At 43.5% G+C, this 18445-nt stretch overlaps 2 protein-coding genes across 2 annotated transcripts; one reads left to right on the top strand and one right to left on the bottom strand.

Moving 5' to 3' along the window:
* The first annotated feature begins 3125 nt into the window (after positions 1–3125).
* LOC105701810 (protein obstructor-E) lies at positions 3126–7251 on the top strand. The gene is made up of 5 exons (XM_012428893.1): positions 3126–3216; positions 4706–4924; positions 5958–6225; positions 6332–6466; positions 6838–7251. Exons 1-5 carry the CDS (start codon positions 3162–3164, stop codon positions 6851–6853), a joined length of 693 nt encoding a protein of 230 aa, XP_012284316.1. The 5' UTR covers positions 3126–3161; the 3' UTR covers positions 6854–7251.
* A 155-nt stretch (positions 7252–7406) lies between these two features.
* LOC105701792 (protein obstructor-E-like) lies at positions 7407–18056 on the bottom strand. Its single transcript, XM_012428867.1, has 3 exons — positions 17856–18056; positions 9151–9561; positions 7407–7965 (listed from the first exon to the last, which is right to left on the bottom strand). The coding sequence occupies exons 1-3, from the start codon at positions 17908–17910 to the stop codon at positions 7655–7657; spliced, it is 777 nt and encodes a 258-aa protein (XP_012284290.1). The 5' UTR covers positions 17911–18056; the 3' UTR covers positions 7407–7654.
* Positions 18057–18445: the final 389 nt, after the last annotated feature.

The raw sequence follows: 18445 nt of genomic DNA, 5'->3' as shown, positions 1-18445 counted from the left end.
TATTCACATTCGATTAGTAAAGGATCCAAAAAGTGTTATAGGATGGTTTTGTCAAACTGACAAGGGATTTCATCACTTCTGAATTACCCGTGGGACGTAATTGGGACCTTTCACTTTACATAAGTCCCGGTATTCATGGCGACGCCTGGGAGGCATCGGAGATGCTCTGCTCGTAAATACCTCGGGGAAAGCAAAAAGCGGTCTAAGAAGAACTTTTGCATCATCGAATGTTTTACAGGCACTCTGGACGATATCAAAATGGCAAATCGGTGTCAAACAATGTCGAAACTCTTGATTTTAATTACCCTGTTCGGTAATTGTAGCGGTTCCTTGTACATATCTTCGCTACAATACTTTTAAATCCTGTCGGATGTCGGAAAGTAATCAATTGCAAGGTTTCCACGATTCCTGCCCACTTTGTACGTAAGAATTCGTATCAGTACTCGTGCACATGTCGGCAAAATCGAATCGGCGGCTTTCACTATCGTCGTAAGTCGTTCGACTCGAGATCTGGTTCGCTCGTCGAGTCTTGCCGAGATCTTGCGCAAGGCTCGTCGAGGTCTCCGGGCCTTAACCGTGTAAATGGCTTTGTTCCTGGTGCCCTGCAACAATTCGCGCTCGTTCACACGTTAAGCATCTTACGTGTGCGGAAGAAAGCGCCAAATCGTAAACGTAAACCATCCGGACGCCTTCCCCGGAAGCTGCGGGTTAAACGGAACGTTTCCGCCGTAGAAACGCGAAATTCGGTCTGCTTATTTTTCTCTTTCCATCTTTCACGCGTGTAAAGGAAAGTGCCGCGGGATAAAAATGAGAAAAGGTAGAAAGTCTTGAATTTTCCCCCTTCTTTAGACAACCCTTGGCTGAAACATTAAGTGGAGACAAATCTCGGTATTGCACACAATTTCAACATTCAGCTTGGAAAATGAAACCGTTGGAATAATTGTTTTAAGATAGAGAATGCTTGTTGGAACATTTCCGAGCTTTATTGTCGCAATGAAGCGTTAGGGTCTTTAACTGTAATCAAAGTGTCGTTGTGAGAAATATGTACAGAAAATTTCTACCAATTATCGTATCCTGGGAAACTATGAAATGACGAAATAATTGTACAATGTATAAATAAAGAAATGTTTCTACTCAAATCGTCTTATTCCCTTTATTGTGAACAAATGTACTTTGCATTTGAAAAATCGTACCACGGTATTTGCGGTTCATTTAACTTCAGTAGGTACTTCAATATTATTCCGAATTAATTCGGAAACGCAACTCGAGTAAAATGTGCAAATGAGAAAAATATACATTGCACAGTGGATCATGATACAATGTGTTCCCTTACCTTGGATTACAGATTAAGAAATGAAATTAAATATGAATTTTTATTTTACATTTGACAGTGCAACGAAAACAATTTGCTTCTGTGTACACATAACCGATCGTAAATATTTTAACTGATTTAAGGTATATTGTAGTCTTCATACGACATTTCTACACAAGAGTGCGTAAATTCCCGATAATTGTAGAAACAGAAGGGTCTATAAATATAACCAAATTATACGTATCTGCATGGTGTCACGTAAATCTACCTAGGTGGAGTTCCATTAAACAGTCTTCCGATGTCGCCGCAGAAATGAAAATCTCTCTACGTGATTGTCCTCGCAAATAGCCGCGCAGGAAACGCTCAAGGTTTCTCTCGGTTTGCGGGAAGAAAGTAAGTATGCAATTATTGGCATCAGCGACGTGTTCAACAAATACATCTGGAAATAGTCTGAATTCTGATTCCGACTTTCCCAGAAAACCACCACCGAGAAAAGCGTTTCGATGTTGCCTTGATCGTTAAAAGAAAAATCTATCGTTACCGCCTATAGTTTCACATTCTTCCGCCTCTCGTGATTTTAAAAGCCTTTCAAATCAGGAATCTGGTAAGAGGCATTTCTGACATAAGTGCTGGGTGGGTCATTACAAGTTCGGTCGTTCGTACCGCATTTACATGCAGAGTGTTTGCAGAGTTTACACGAAGTGTCTTTCCCACGCGATTACTAGCAGGAACATTACAGGTACTTTAGGCTGTACGCAAAATGTCTTCGCGATACGTGTTCTCGGTTGTCGCGTTTCGTTTATCACTTCCCATCGGAGATAGTAAACCCATGTATCTACTATCGCGTTCGTGAATTCAATGTTTTGTTATTTGCTCTTTAATGGTGCATTAGATCTGCCCGACCATAATTTTTTATGGATTGCTGTATCACCGTGAACGAGGTGAGATGTTGGATGGACATTAAATGAAATATTTTATAGACAGACCGTCCTTAAGAATATCAAGAAAAAGACGACAATTCAATTAAAGGAATAAGAGGTAAAATGGGAGCGGAAATAAATACCCGCTCGAATCGGCGACTTCATACATAATTATTACATTATTAAAACAATTACGTGAGTAACCGGTTACCCGACACTTGGCCAATTACCTAACGAAGCTCGCCAGCAACCACATCAAATATGAAATCACTCCGGCCTGAAGCTACAAATCCGTTGACATAACGTGCGAATACCTTGAAACGAGTACCCATTAAATTAACCACATACTCGCAATCCTTAAAATCAAATACCGATAGCCATCATAACTAGCTTAGTTTTTACAACGAATACCTCCATTGATAACATAAAACTGCACAACTGTAAACATTCCACAATACTCAGATTTATTTCCAAAATCCCACGAAGGAATCTTAAAGTACTTCCGAAAATACAATAGCGTTTTGCTTAGAAATTAAAAGTCACGCAGGAATCCCATTCCCGCCGCCATTTCCTCGTTTCCAGGGAAACAACCCCCCAGGAATCCTATCGAGGTTAGTTCTTGCCTGAGGAGGAAGGAGGCACGCGTCTCGGCGTCGAATCCGCAAAAAAAGCGATTGTTCCCGTCTCCTGGAGCAGGGAAAGAAAGCGCGACAGACGCCGAAAGACGGGCGTCAGCGTCGATCACGAGCAGAGCCCAAGTCGTGGGCAGACAGAGAGGAGGCGAGCGGGCGCCGTGGGCGAGCGAGAGAGAGAGAGAGAGAGCTCGCGGGTCCGATCGGCCCGAGTGAAGGGACAGGCGAGTCGGGAGAGCCGAGGCCAATAGGCGCCGCTCGACTAACTTCAGTAGTCAGTCCGTTCCGAGAGCAGACATGAGCCGTCGTGGCAGCCTGACCCTATTGGCCCTGGCGGGCCTTCTGAGCTCCGGTGAGTATCCTCCGACTTTGGCGACGAGCCGCGCGCGTCTAGTGCATCCCTCTTGCGGCGCCTCCCTAACCGTGCCCTGATTGGTCGGATTCGCCCTGCGCCCCCCGGCGGGAATCTCGAACCTCGCGCCGCCGCGACGCTTGCGACATCTCCGGAATTCTTGCACGGCGGAACCAGCTTTCACCGGGTCACCGCGCCAACATATGGTCCGCCGATGACCTGTTGCAATACGTAGATGCGCCGCCACTCGGAAGTTCGCGCCGCGCAAGCTCGAGTCCTTTCGGCGCGCGCCATTGGTTGCGGAGATGCGCACCATGGATGCGCAGCGCGCACCAATCGCGAGCCGAGAAAGACTCTGGAACGTCCAACGAACATTCCCCATGGACGTTGGATATATGGACCCCGACCGTGCAATCGCTCAAATAATATTCCTGTAACCGCAATGAGATTAAAAAAGGGCGGATAAGGGACGATCCTTTCTCTCTTGCTGTCGGATTGTCTCCATATGCGCTATCACTATCAGAAGGAAAGAGAGAGAAAGAGGACGTTTCTTGTTTTTTGTATCTCAATGTTTCTGCCGTCACAGTCGAATCGGCATTCGGAGTCCATGTATCCTGCATATAATGTACTCACGTTTCCTGTTTTTCTGGTTTTTTTGAGAGAGCAGATTAAAACGTAGCTTGAAAACGATGCGGGAATTTAGATCGAGAAAGATTAAAGTACGTTAGAAGTATGTTAACATGTTTGCACCTGGGAATTTCCACGCTTCTAATGCCGAATGCTGGTCCTTGCGGAAACCAGAAATGATATTCGTGAATTCGAGTCAGCGCCAAGAAAGAGGATTATAAATTACGTAATTTTACGTCAGCAACTGTGAATGCGTTAAAGGCTTCGGCAAACCTTTTTTTTTTACTACTTACTATTGACTTCAAAATAAAATTTACGGACAATTTGAATAATATAGCTCATGAATAAACAAGTTAAGTTGTATTCGGCATGGGATTGTCCTAATTTGGATAATTCATTAATTGGTTCGTTTCCTTTATGCAATGGGGACAGGTGGTAAGGACCGAGAGCAATTTGTCGAATTCCTCGTTGGTAGAAAGCTTGCCCGAGGGCTTTTTACGCCACCCAAAGCATGCCGCTGCTTAAAACTACATTCGAGGATATGTACGACTTATGAAGCTCCGGGAGTTACTTAAACTCCCGAGGTAATTTCCATAATTAGACACGGCATGGATTATGTAAAATTCTGCCCGGTGATGCGGCGTGGCAAAAATGAATCTTCCACAAACGACTTGAAAACCCGCGATCGAGAGAGTACTCATCATCCAATCTTACTTCAAAGTAACATTAATGTTACGCTGAGAGTTGCGCGAAAAAATGTCATACAAAAATGTTATTTTATATTCAGGTTAACCATTTCTTCTATCTGGTGATTTCATTTGAATCTGTAAATGTACTAATTTATATTATTTATTTAATTCAGCTTCGGCCGCTGCTTTATTTGGAGCACCCTCGTGCCCGGAACAACATGGAGTGCAGGCGTATGCACATCCTGAGGACTGTAACTCCTTCTTCTTGTGCACGAATGGCACCCTTACCCTGGAGCACTGCGAGAATGGTCTGCTTTTCGACGGCCACGGTGCAGTGCACAATCATTGCAACTATCACTGGGCAGTGCATTGCGGAGAACGCAAGGCTGATCGTACGTATCGAGTTACGCTCTTAATAGAGCGGCCCTGATTTATTTCATAATCCATCTAATAGATCGAAGGTGACCCAAGGATTCATTATCGAACTGCACTGGTTCTCAGTTAAATCCCCTGCATATTCGCATAATTGTAAAATCTTTCATAAAAAGGTTTAGAAAAAATAATCCAGCCTATGCAACTGTTACCTGCTGAATAAAAAATGTATTTTTGTTTTCAGATTTCAGAGAACGTTAATTTTTTGTATGTGCGGAGTGTTATTCACTCCAACTCTTGCAATAATCAAGTGTTCGATCAATACTGACCACAGGGTTTGTAATCAAAGCATTCTCTATCGAATGGGTTCAATGCGGAAACCACATTTTCGAATGATCTCTTCGAGAAAGAAGTGCACAGTTGCACTTCCGGAGGAAAAACTCCACTGAGAGAAAGTAACCGCGGAACGATCGCGATTAGCTTCACGATAAGTGCATTTTCTGTCTTGTATCGAAAGAGGAAGTTTGAGGGAAAAGAGAAAATTTGCATCCACGACTTGACGAAGACTTCCTAGGTGGCGAACGATAGAAAATGTATGCTTTCTAGTCGCTTATTCCCTGAAGTTACCATTTTTTCCAACACTTTGAAAGTAGTTGCTCCAAAGTTTTTATCGTCCTTGAAAGGCACGCGTGTATTTTGTGCAGACTCGTATTACGTATACTAACGTACACTTGTTATTCTTAAGATGCAAATTTATTTGCATTAAAGTTTCCGTAGAAATTCCTATCTACGAATAAACAAATTTATTTTACTTTCCAGCTTCCAGTATCATTATGTTAATTCCATATGTAACATTTTATAATTAAAGAACTTTTGTAGAAAGGAATTATTTTACCAGTGGATCATTGCGGCAGTTGTAATTTACAGTGACGCCATATAGCTCGCCAGGCTGCGAGTACCAATTCGGTTTATATGTAACATCTTATAATTAAAGAACCTCTGTAGAAAGGAATTATTTTACCAGTGGATCATTGCGGCAGTTGTAATTTACAGTGACGCCATATAGCTCGCCAGGCTGCGAGCACCAATTCGGTTTATACCCGGACAGCGATTCGTGCAGTACCACCTACATAAAATGCACGCATGGAGTGGCTCTCCAGGATCATTGCGATCCAGGATTGGCTTACGACCACAAAACCCACACATGCGTCTGGCCAGACCAGCTTCTGCCATACTGCAACCCTGAGGCTATAGTGGGCTTTAAATGCCCCCAGAAAGTCCCAGCTCATACCCCTGCTGCGAAATTCTGGCCCTTCCCGAGGTAACTGCGCACTAAAAAGCCGCAAATTGCTCTCAACGACTCATACGCTTCTTTTTACAAGGAGAAACCGAACGAAAGGTGACTCTTATTCAATGTAACTTTCCAGGTTCCCCGTGCCAGGTGACTGCGGTAGGTTGATTACCTGCGTGGAGGGACATCCTCGTCTGATCACCTGCGGCGACGGCAAGCTTTTTGACTCGGTCACTCTCTCCTGTTTGGACCCTGAGGAGGTTCCTCACTGGTTCGTATCACCTCCAGTTTGCTTGAAAAAAAAAAAAAAAAAAAAACTCGAAAGTATGCTCGATCCGAGCGATTTTATCTTTATTTTCACTTCCACATCCTGTCGCCTCGAAGGTACTTTATCGCTATGAATTAAGTTTCTTGACACCACTATAAATGGTATGCACGTTATAGGCAACGTGATAAATTCCGGCAATGTGCACGAGATTTTATAGATTGCCTGTAACGTACATTGAACAATCTGGATGAAACTAGTCTCATGCCTTGAACGAATTACCTTGCTGTCTGGGACATATTCTGATAAGTTCTAGCCGCCTTTTCAAATGATAATTCTTGTTAAAAGTCTATTACAAGACGAAATGTTCTTTACAGCGCCAACCATCTGTAACAAGCTTCGTCCACAGCGATGCAAACTGAAAAGCTGGAAACGAGGAACCCTTACCGACACCTTTGACATCAGTGACACCATCGACACCTTTCACACCTCAGACTTCATTTACATGCGACGACAGGTGCAGCGTTTCTCAAGCCGATAGGTTCCACATTCACGCCATCGCGGACAAAATCGCTCAATTTCGTAAAAGCGACATGCAACCGACCTACGGGAAACCGTATCCGGGGGATCCCCATTCCCCGCACGTAGGTCCTATAGGATCCGCCATCGAATCGATCCAAGAACCCGCGTCGAATTAGTTTCACTGTACAGCACCCCATCGCGAGACGAGAGGGCCGAGAGGCGTAAATAAAATGATACCCCGTTTAGACGTACGTATAAAAATATACAACGACGCTTTATTGCACGAATCTACGTAAACTTACGCAGTACAATATAAACACCACGAGATGCGGACGCGAGCGAATAGAGACGAGCAAGGGACACGTGGGGGGAATATTTACACGTCGACAGCGAAATAGAAAGGAAGTAAAGGGAAATAAACTTATCGGGGAGGTGCGAGGTTCCGGAGAGCGGGTCGTCAAACGATAATATTCTATAAAATAATATAAAATAATATTAATAATTAAGTAGAGACGAGATGTCATCGGGCACGCCAAGAGGAGTGCGCAGGACGTCTCTCGCGGCAGGTCCACCTGGATCCTGGTTTGCAGGACTCGTTCGACTTGGCTCTTCCTGAACTCGAGGACTCTCGGGGATTGGGATTAACTCGAGATTGAGTATAATAAAGGTCTTTTAATTTCTAGCCCTCGCTCTTAGGGGAATCGGCACCGCCCCTGATGGCAGGGGAGGCACTCCTGGTGGCAGGTTCTCCTCTTCGGGCTCCTGCTCGTTTCTTCCGTCTGGAAGGTCCCCGTCAAGGTTTGGCGGGGTTGTGGGCACGTCGCAGTCCTCCGTCGGTGGCACCACGCATCTCAAAGATCTCCTGTCGAATACCAACATGGCGGGACATCTCTGCAGACGAGGGTAGCCTCCCTGGCACTGCCAGTATCGGTTGCAGGATTTTCCCAGAGGGACGTTGCCGTTCGCGTCGTCGTTGCACAGAGCTGGAAAAAACACGACGAATGTGGAAATATCTGAACGAGTGGATGAATGAGGGATGAGGATGTTTCGCTGGAAGTGAAAAACGCGTGGGCGCGTCGAATAACGATTACGGGAGATCCTTTGTACTGATCATCGCAATCTGGCTTGATGGGACATTGTGGCCAGGGTTAGGCGTGATTATACTGGTTTAAAATTTCATACAACCTGTAGGATGTAATTTCTTTGGGATCGATCGCATCGTAATTACTTAACGATACGATGGAGGTTGTCGTGGAGTGATTATGGAATTTTTATCGGGGCTTTTTCGAGAAATTATTCGGACAGGCTCCTTCAACAAATAGGACGTAATTGTGAGAAATTGGGAGAACGTAAATCGAGGTGGTGAACGATCGTCTCCTGGTTTCTTCAATATTAATACAAATGTCCTCGAGGAGCTCAGGTATGACTGCAAGGTATGTACTGCTAGTTTCCGAGAAGGTGCACGTGGGTTGCACATACCTGGGCGACAATGCGCGTCGAAGTCATACCTACGCTGAATACCAATTAGAGGCTCACCCAGAGATCCTCGGGGCCATTGACTTCGACAAGTACCGACTATTCGAGAAACTGATTGCACAACGAGTTCTATTATTGAGAGAAAAGAAAAGAAAAAAGTAAGACCCAATGGCACAGGAGATACGAGGGAAGACGCTCTCTCTTACGATAGTCAAGGGTTGAAGAACTCGTAACGACCGAACGTAATGGCTATTGTCTTCAAGTACCCCAGTTCACCGGATGGATGGAACCAGCGAAGAAGAAAACCACCCACGTATACAGTGTTTCTTCACTCTCGTTAAACGAGTTATACTAATTAGATAATGACCTGCACTTTACTCGGAACGAGGTCGTCACTGACTCAGACAGGGAGGAGTAAAAATCTATCGATGCGTAACCCGACCGATAAAAATGAAAATTGCCACCGACTTGCGGGTCCCATTAACGATCCACATTGACTCGAGTTTTATCGCAATGATAGATATCGTCCTTATAATCAACGTCATGGACTACACCTGCACATCTTGAGATCTCAATCCTGAACCAAGAGACGCATTTGGACCTACCCACCTCCAAGTAGCACATTTCTTCCAGTTAGAGGGTCCTAGAAAAATCATTATAAATGAAAAATGTTTAACTGTTAAGGATCTTACGGTGCTTTTGGCATCCCTCCACGTTTTCCGGCCAATCGCAGGACCTGGCTCTCTCGTTGTAGAGGAGACCCCCGATGCAGAGCTGTTCCGTTGCGGTTCCGTTCCAACAGGTCCAGTACCTGGTGCAGGAGGTCTCGTGCCCGAAGATCCCGTACAACCAGTCGCAATGTTCCGCACCTATGGGGGGATTAGCTTGGCGTTTTCCATCGCAGTAATTGGCTCGCCAGGGGTAATCGCATCCCTCGGTCACGCCTCGGTGTTTTCCAGCAAAGACCAGTCCATTTGGGCAGTCGAATAATTCGGGACGTCCGTTGACACATTCCCAATACCGGTCGCAGTATTCGATGTCACCCACCACTCTCACTTTCGTCTGGCATGGGTCATCCTGTTGCTCCTTCTGTGCGCCTAGACCTGGGGAAGCATCAGATAGGATCCCATTAATTTCACTTTCAAATTTCTACTTTCACTCGAGCTAATGCGCGCGATAATGCTGGTATTAGTTAACTTATGGGTTAGGTGGAAGGATAGGAAACGAGTATTGGATGCAGATATGACGAAAGGAGTTAAAAGGGGAAACCTTTCTGGAAATGTCTTATCCTGACCTCTGTATTGAGTATGGTCTTGAATTTTCAGAGATTGCCATAAAAAAAAAGAACATGCTTCGTCTTAACGGCAGTAACTTTGAATTTCTTAAATTTATGTGTAATGCTCCATTAATTTGAAAAAAAAAATGGATTTATTGGGAAGTATCGATACTTCATTGAATATTTTAGAGTCGCTCTCACTTTCTTAAGGCCACTTTCATCTACGACCATGATGTTCTTAGTCAAACACGACCTCAATTTTCACTTTCATATTTCCACTTTCGTTCGTATCGGCGATAACTCCAGGGAAACCAGAAATAAATGTTAGTATTTCATAGGTTACCTTTTTAAAAAAAATTCACCACTGAATCGAGCATTTTACGACCGCTTCCGATAAGGATGTGTCATTTTAGGTCGAACTTGCCCAAGAACATGGACATTATAAATAACGACATCGTCGAAGTCTGACATTTTCATCCACATAACGATTCCCGGCAGCGAACAATTAATTCATATCGATATTACAGGCTCGAAGTATTAATAGTTTACTGGATACTTCAGGTTTGTAATCTCACTTTCAGATTTCTACTTTCACTTTCGTTAATGATAACCCTATGTAAATACGACCCGACTCATTGAAACTTACCAAGGAAAATGCCCACCCTTTAAATGAAAATAATTTAAAAATTAATTTAGGTATCGAGGAATTGATTATTTCACTTCTGGTGAATCTTCTGATACGCATTAGTAATAATATCCACTATTACTTAATATTATCAAATTACGTAAAGCCAGGAATAAGTGTTAACTAACATCTCGAAGCAACTTTCTCGCTTCTATACGCGCATCCTATGTTGCATGTCATTTACACCTTGCACAGCGATCGGTGTAACGAACACGTTTGCCGAAGCGAATCGACACATGATTGGCAAAGAGTGATGAATTTATCGGTTTTCGTGGAATATAGAAAGCGTTTCCACAAGCTGGGAATAAACGAGTTTCTCCGCCTCTTCGATGGATGCTGTTCTTGCCGGGGCAGAAAGTGACCGTATCAAAAGGCATGGATAAATTTCCGACACTTTGAAATTTTTACCCCATTGTTTCTGACTTTCCATAAACTGCCGTTCCATTACATCCGAAAGACTATACAACGAACATTGGATGCATTTTGGCGAGAGGCCGCCATTTTCGCGCTGCTTGATATAATTTCCCGACCTCCTTTTTATGGAGAATTACGCAAGTATGAAGCAAATAGTTGTAGAGAGGCGATTGCATGTAAGCTTAAATGGAATGGAGAGGTGCTCGAGTCTTCGGGATTGCGAGAAAACTAGGGGAATGCCTTTACGATCTGGTCATCCATTTACGATCTCGTGGATCCAATGGCCGCCAAGGACGTCACTCTTGCTCGTGGAAATGTGATCTTAAGTGAGATGGAAAATCTGTATCTGGGTACGCAAGGAAAGATACAAAAGAAGCTAATTCTTTTCTCTTCTCTTTTCATCCCATGTTTGATTTTGTCTCGTTGGTCGATTTCTTCAACACTGATCTAGAAGGTGACAGGGAACGGACGTTACCCAACGGTGATATTCCTAGGACCGATAAATTCCTTATTACTCTTCCAGGATATCGCAAAACCTGGTTAAGAAAAAAGTGATGTTGCTTAAATAACTATGGTTACGAGCCCTCGTCTTCTTTGTTATGTTTTTCTTGTTCTGCATATTGACGCCTTTTTGTCGCTTACGTCACTGTTCGATGTCGTTCTTCCGAAGTTTGACTTCCGGTAGCAGCGGTTTTCCCGGTCTAATAAGACGATTCGGTGTTTTAGTTTCGCACAGGCATCGCGAAATATCATATCGATACGATCGAACCGATACATCCGATCGGCTCCCTTCTGGAGTATCAAATCCGCAGTACTTTATAATGCTCCAAATAATTTTTGCAAAGTACAAATATTGCTAAGAATAGTACCAATCCCATCCAGAGCAAAAATCTCCGTCTACATTACAGGAAGTTCCCCTAGATAATGAGATTCCTTAACCCTTTAGTACAGAGTCTTTTCGACATATGGGCGAAATTCATCAACACGTGCAAGCAATATTGGACCAAACGTTGGACACCTTTAGACGCCTTTTGGAGGTAAAGAGTTAAAGAAAATCATAATTCGTCATTCCAATGTAGGGGACCGCTTTCTTTCCTCGAATCTGCACTTGAGGCATCGTGAATATCTTGTCGTTTCCTATCGATACGATCGATCCGATACATCCGATCGACTCCCCCTGGAGGAACAGGACTGCACTGCCCTGAAGGTCGTAAGTCAAGGCTACGCACTTTCACTAGCTCGCTCTCTTGGGAGCGTGGTTCCAACATACTTCCCAGCTTACTTCGGATTATTACACGGTTCCATAGCCGCCAGTCTCGTTCTTAGCCGCCTCTCGAGTCTCCAGAGATCGCAACGAGATCGGAAAGGCATCTTATCCGCTCCTTTCCTGCCCACTTTGTCCCTAGAAGAGTCTTCGGCAGTGCTCCATTTATGGATCCGCTTCGCTTCTCAAAGAGCAATCGCGAAGTCCAACGGATTCAAATTTTAACGATAATATAATATACCATAATTATTGAAGATTCTTAACCCTCGGCTCATATCAGTAGAATCGTGCTCGGCCGAAATCTGTTATCTGTAATATTTCCACAGATTCTTTCAACTCTAATTTGTTTAAATAATTATTTAAACAGTGTTTTTCCTATTCTGAGATGATGCCCCCTAATCTAGAAGGCTCAATGAATATTTCGGTACAAATTGATCTAATTTACATAATTTCAATGTTATTTAGTAAACTTGGGACAGGAACAAGCCATGAACGTGAGCTACGTTGATCGAAAGCCGCGAACTGAAGCAGAAAATAAATATATTTCCGGAAATTTATAATTAAAGTAAAGTATCAAATAAAGTACAGATTGTATTTCGAACAATCAGGAAATGGGGGAATTTTTACAAGATTTTGAAATTTGCAGGGTAAATAAGGAATCGAATTTCCCAAGAAAATTCTGATAAAATGGAACTGTACTTTAGGGTTCTTTAAAAATTGTCTTTTTATGTAGAAATGGGTGAATCCATCGGATTATCCTCACATTTCTGGTTAATTATATTTAAGATACATCGACAAGATCTCAGAACATAACTGTGTCAATAGAACGAAGAAGCGCATCTTGTTCACCTCGCGATTCGCAAACCTTCGGTTGAGAAAGAAATGCGGAATCTCTTTATCTAACGGTCCGCTGTCTTATTATGCATTAATTTATGCCGTTATTGTGTCGCCTAGTCTAATCGAAGGAAATAACCGCCCGTTGCAAAATGGCTGGTGGGGCTTTGAAATAAATTACGGCCTGTAGGTGAATTACAGCGCGAGGGAGTGGGCTTACATTTCTCTCACCTACTTGTTAATTTTTCTCTTCACCGTCCGCAGTTCGCGTGCTAATGTATCCGCACATTCGCGTGAAAAGACGTTCACTCGTGACGTGACTGTCAGGCTTTAGAGAATATTTATGATCCAGTCTTAACGAGGAAAAAAAATCACCGAGCGTCTGTAAACTTTCAATCTGGCTTATAGTAAGTCAGGGGCGATGATGATTCAGGACAGTTTTATTGGCGAGAGAAATGTTTCCTTGTGAAAGTAAACGCGATATTTATGCATTCAGTGATCGTCGGAGGCTTTCAATGGCGTGATTCTCCCCTTTACCGGCACGAAATAATTCAATTGACATACTTTTGCCACGATTTTCCTGTAAGATAACAAATCTTACGCTTTGCACGTGCACTGTAACGTTAATACCATTTACGATTCACATAGTTAACGTGTTTAATATAAGATTTAAATACTATAATGCAGGGGGGAAGAAGAGATCGATATTTGCTAATTATGAGTAACTATGAAGAATTGGAATTATTTTATGTACGTAGTGTGGGAGTGCAAGGAAATGAATGAACGTGAATGAAACTCTTTGCGGTGTTAGGGTCACATAATAATTCGTGCGTTTATTAATTCGCGGAAGTAATGTTATTTATTTCCACCGACAGGGCTACGATTACACCGTTAGTATTATTGGCTAGGTTACCGGTGTTTATGATGCCACCAAGTGCACGTTAACGAGTATCTACAATTACGGGGAAACGAGTGATTCTTTCACCCGGCTTCATTACCCGGCAGATCATAGCATACGCCATTTCTGTATTTAATAGCTGACACTAACGGCGGTAAACCCCAACTACGCCGACAATTTCTTGCTCCTTAACACCTCGAGTTAGCAATTAAATGAGATCCGTTTCCACATATTTCAATGGGATAAAAGTGTAATTGCAGGCGTGCTGTTCGAATGTTTCCGGGATTTTTTTACGGGCTAGGGTAAATAATCCAGAGGAATCGAGTGTTTCGCTTATTGTGGGATGAATTTTTATCATTGAAATCGGTGGCATTTAACGATGTTTTTTTTATGTTTAAAATTTACCACTGCACGTGCGTACTGTATTCCGGGATAGTTATGTAAATTATGGGGAAGAAATTGCTCGTGTGTTGCTCATGCGTTGCCGCCATATTGCCTCTGGTCAACGCCGTGAGCGAAATCGGAGACATCGCAATTCCCGTTCAATTACGTAAAGCCGGACTTGTACCGGCTCTCGGTGTCTGAAATCAGCTTAGCGGCATTTACACCTGTTGTCGAAAAGCCGGAACCGTGGGGTTTCCATTTGACATTTACATGCTTTTAGTCTAACAGGTTTACCCGATTAGACTAAATTGGATTCTTCTCTTGAAATGGCTTATAACTATCCGTGCCCATATTTCACTTAGAAAATCTAATGACGTAGGTAAAACCGGCAACTACCTCGATCTTTCCCACACGCCTATTATAAAATATTCTCCTGACCTATATCTCACGAGATTGAAAACTTCATTACGAAAACATGATTAGTTTAATTTAAAAGAAATCCAGAAAACCTAAAATATCAAACCTACCGTTGGTACAAAACTATTCCAAGTTTTTACGAAGAAAAAGCAACGTGGGCCGTTTTTTTCCCATTAATCGAGGAAAGATAAATGTATTTCGCAAGCTTTTTTACCCCAAATGTGTTTCTTGGAGGAAACTCGACAAGTACATCTGCAATGCCGTAAGTAAATAGTACATAGTAACCCCGTGTACAGGGCCGGCCAGGTTAAAGGGGTAATATAAAAAATAATACGGAACCAGAAAATGACACCTGGCCCCTGAACATTGAGTTACCGCACCCTACATACTAAATCTGTAACGCCATATTAGCGTTAACGATATGACTTAACCACACTCATCTAAATCTGAAAATATAACTCTCCATTTAATCGAATCAAGTTCCCGATCGGTTATGTAAACCTCGCTTAAAGTTGCTCCGCAGTAACCGCCTCGTGCAGCGCAGAGATCCGGACGCGTCCGGTGCACCGGGGTGAATGCGGTGCCGCCTTCGCGTTGCCTGTACGTCGCCGCAGCGTTGCCGCGGTTGCGGCGGCGCAGGCGCAGTTGCCTCAGCGTTGCCCGCACTTTGCCTCTGGCCAACGCCTCGGGTGGCACCGCAGAGACATCCCGGCTCCCGTCCGGTTATGTAAAGCCGGGCCTTACGTCGGGTAAGCTGCGTTCTCGCGTTCGTTCTCGCCGGTCACCGGGTTACTTTCCCTTCCTCTTTACGACTCCGTAAAGAGTAAATACCTAAGGAGCCCGGTGCGGTGTTAGAGAATCTAATGGCCCCTTAATGTTTACGTTTCTCGGAAATGCACCGGGCCCGACCCGGCCCCGACTTCGACTTCTTCCGCGAATCGGAGGTCGGGCCCGGAACCGCGAAAGCAAGCTCTCGATTCGCTTTTTTCACTTTCACGATTCCGACGCAATTGCGAGGGAATATCCGCGACGCCGATTAATCGCCCTCTCGATTGGCCAATACCGATCCGAGGAGTTCGAATCGACTCGTTCCGGGTTATTGCCACGAGAGTTCCTGCGCAAGGAATTTACCTCGATTCGATAGAGAAGTCGAATCGTGGTCTTCATTAGCGATCCGATACGGAAGCGCCGGTCGAACCGTAATGGGATCGATTTAATTCACTCGAGGATCTGTAAGCGATGATCAAACGAAATTTCACGCCCGGCATGTTCATTCGATACGGAGCAATCGGGAGGCAAATTTCAGAGAGAAAAGAACGATTTATCAGTATAGTACGTAATTAAGGATGCTTGCACTTTTATCGCCATTTTGATGCATGAAATACTCAGTAATTTCTAATCTTTCAGTTATGGCAGGGTCCTTTGTCGTAATGGGTGGAATTTTCCTATCATCCTTTGTGCACGGATTATTTATCGATTTCTAATTATTCCCCATTTCGCGATTACGCTTTAGTGTTGTCGCAGTGCTATTCTGAATGAGAATTTAGGGATTTATCATTTAATCTAATTCATTAATTTCTTTTCTAATATCGTCACAATTTGATTTTAGGCGGAGACGTTCATTACTAATGCGGAATCACATGGGAAAGAAAACGACATCTCGGCGTAATTAAGTTTAATTACAAATGGGAGACAGAAAGGGAGAAACCATAGGGGGAAACGGAGACGGAGAGGGAGAGAGATCGAACGAGAGAGTAAAATGCCGGTCGAGCGACTTTCATATTTTCACTTGGGAGACACGGGAGAAAGTTCTCTCGGGATGTGTGAAACTTCTCGAACCGACGACTATTGTTTTCGCAAAATTAGCCGCAATTAAGTAGTTAGACGTAAGGTGCAAGGCACCGTAGCAACCATTCAACGTCGAATGTTGCTTCTGTCACGGAAAGTATGGCCGAAGTAGTGAAGAATAGAAAGGATGAATCTTCCTTCCTTATATTGAAATCAGGTCGATCGATCTCGCTTCTTCGGCGTAATCGGAAAGAAAAATCTGAGCTTGAAAAGCTTCCATAAAAGTTATCAGATCCGATTTAATTAATATAAATATATATTCGACAGATATTGATATCTGTACGCTTATCAAGTACTTTCGTTAATTGTGCAAAACGAAACTAACGAAATTACGTGAAGTTGAAGACGGATAAATGACAAAAACCGCCGCATTAAAAATATATAACAAAGTTTCAGATCCAGATCTAAGAAGTGTATTTTAATTTAACGTTTTTGTTTACATCTTCAATGTATTCCCTAACGTCGTGTAGAAAAAATATCCTAATATTGTTACATTATAATGGAATAAGTCTAAAATTTAAAATGGTGGAAAGAAAGAGACATTTGCCTCTTAACATTACGGGGCGATTCGTAATTAGCATAAGTATGCGTCACATGCTAGAACTCTTGCTTTCGATTGTAAAATCAAAATGATTCTGGTGATTAAAACGGCGAGACCATTGTATTTTTTTTTTTCAAGTTCGGATCCTTTTCTCTGGGCTTTAAGTACGCTCCGTAATAAAGAAGAAGGCAGTTAATAAATCCTTTCTGTCCCGCGTCTAAGGAATGGATTGCGCGAAGAAAATGGCGAATAACAGAAGTACTTTTTTCAACTCGATTTCTCAAACCAAATGTTTTTCAACTACGTCGGCAATACATATTAATCAGTCCCTTTAAACTTTCCCTTTTGCCAAATTCATCATTTTTGCACGTGTTCAATTAATTGTATAATATAATTCAATCCGCACTACTCATAAATTCAGTAGTTTGTATTGCGAAATCCAAATAAAAAAGAAAAGAATAAATCAATCTTTTCAAAAATGTGCAGAAACTAGATATTTAAATTAATTCCCTCCACCCTTAGCAACTTACCCCGCTGAGAAATATCTTCTAATAAGATTGGGACTGTTACAAAATGCATACAAGACGCGTAAGATATAGAGTAACGAAGTCACAAAAGCAGACGAGACAAGCGCACAGGGATGAATTATGAAACAGGAAGAACTGCTCGACAGGCGACGCAAGAGCTCATATTAACGGGAGAGTCGCGGCAGGATGCAATGCCAAAAGACGGACGAGCTCGGAATGGCGATGAAGAAGAGCGAAGTCGCCGGGGAGGAAGTTGACGAAGGAGAAGAGGCGCGCAAAGGACCAAGAAGAAGGCTTCGAAGGACTCACCTTGAGCGGTCAGGAGCACCAGGAAGAGGGAAGCGAGTCGCGAAGCAGATCCCATCGTGGGTCAGTGCGCGATCCTGGACCTTGGTGTCTTACTCGACCTCGAGCTCCAGCGAGGGAGGAACCATGAAACGTGGGGAACGTGGGCTGGTGGCCAAAAAGGCGACGAGAGCTGAACCGAAGAAGCTCGGCTGATGGGTTTTCGTGTCGGGACTGCTCACTGGGAGAGGCCTTTGGCTTGGGTCTTATATGAGCTCCCCACTCTCCGATTCCGGTCTCTGCCGTGCCAGGAAGGCCTCGAGGAGAGCACGCTTCTTCCACGGAGAACCTCGACCACCGGACCACCTCGTCTGGAACCTGGCTGGAGTCATCTAGGCTCTGGAAACGACCTTTCCCTGAAGAAAGATCCGTTTTGCCTCGTACTTCAGGGTGCTTTTTCTAAAAGACTTCTTCTAACGGCGATCTCCACCAGGATACTTAAAACTGCACCTGGACGGTCACGAATAAGTACAAGAATTCATTTTCAAGCCTTCATCAGGATCCTTACGTGACTTCGGGTACAATCGTTCCGTCGACGAGGACGTGATGTGAAG

This window comes from Orussus abietinus, unplaced genomic scaffold, assembly GCF_000612105.2.
Source record: "Orussus abietinus isolate OABI.00-Male unplaced genomic scaffold, Oabi_2.0 scaffold44, whole genome shotgun sequence".
NCBI classification, from domain to species: domain Eukaryota; kingdom Metazoa; phylum Arthropoda; class Insecta; order Hymenoptera; family Orussidae; genus Orussus; species Orussus abietinus.
Note: the sequence above shows the minus strand (reverse complement) of the source record. Positions and strands in the feature narration are given on the sequence as shown.

What these genes read in the sequence shown, in the direction of transcription:
- LOC105701810 (XM_012428893.1), top strand. Translation starts at nt 3,162, where the DNA reads ATGAGCCGTCGTGGCAGCCTGACCCTATTGGCCCTGGCGGGCCTTCTG. An exon ending in GGCGGGCCTTCTGAGCTCCG is followed by an intron (nt 3,217 to 4,705) that starts GTGAGTATCCTC and finishes TATTTAATTCAG; the next exon opens with CTTCGGCCGCTGCTTTATTT. An exon ending in AAATTCTGGCCCTTCCCGAG is followed by an intron (nt 6,226 to 6,331) that starts GTAACTGCGCAC and finishes GTAACTTTCCAG; the next exon opens with GTTCCCCGTGCCAGGTGACT.
- LOC105701792 (XM_012428867.1), bottom strand. Translation starts at nt 17,910, where the DNA reads ATGGGATCTGCTTCGCGACTCGCTTCCCTCTTCCTGGTGCTCCTGACC. An exon ending in GGTGCTCCTGACCGCTCAAG is followed by an intron (nt 9,562 to 17,855) that starts GTGAGTCCTTCG and finishes ATGCTTCCCCAG; the next exon opens with GTCTAGGCGCACAGAAGGAG. An exon ending in GGAGGGATGCCAAAAGCACC is followed by an intron (nt 7,966 to 9,150) that starts GTAAGATCCTTA and finishes TGTTTTTTCCAG; the next exon opens with CTCTGTGCAACGACGACGCG.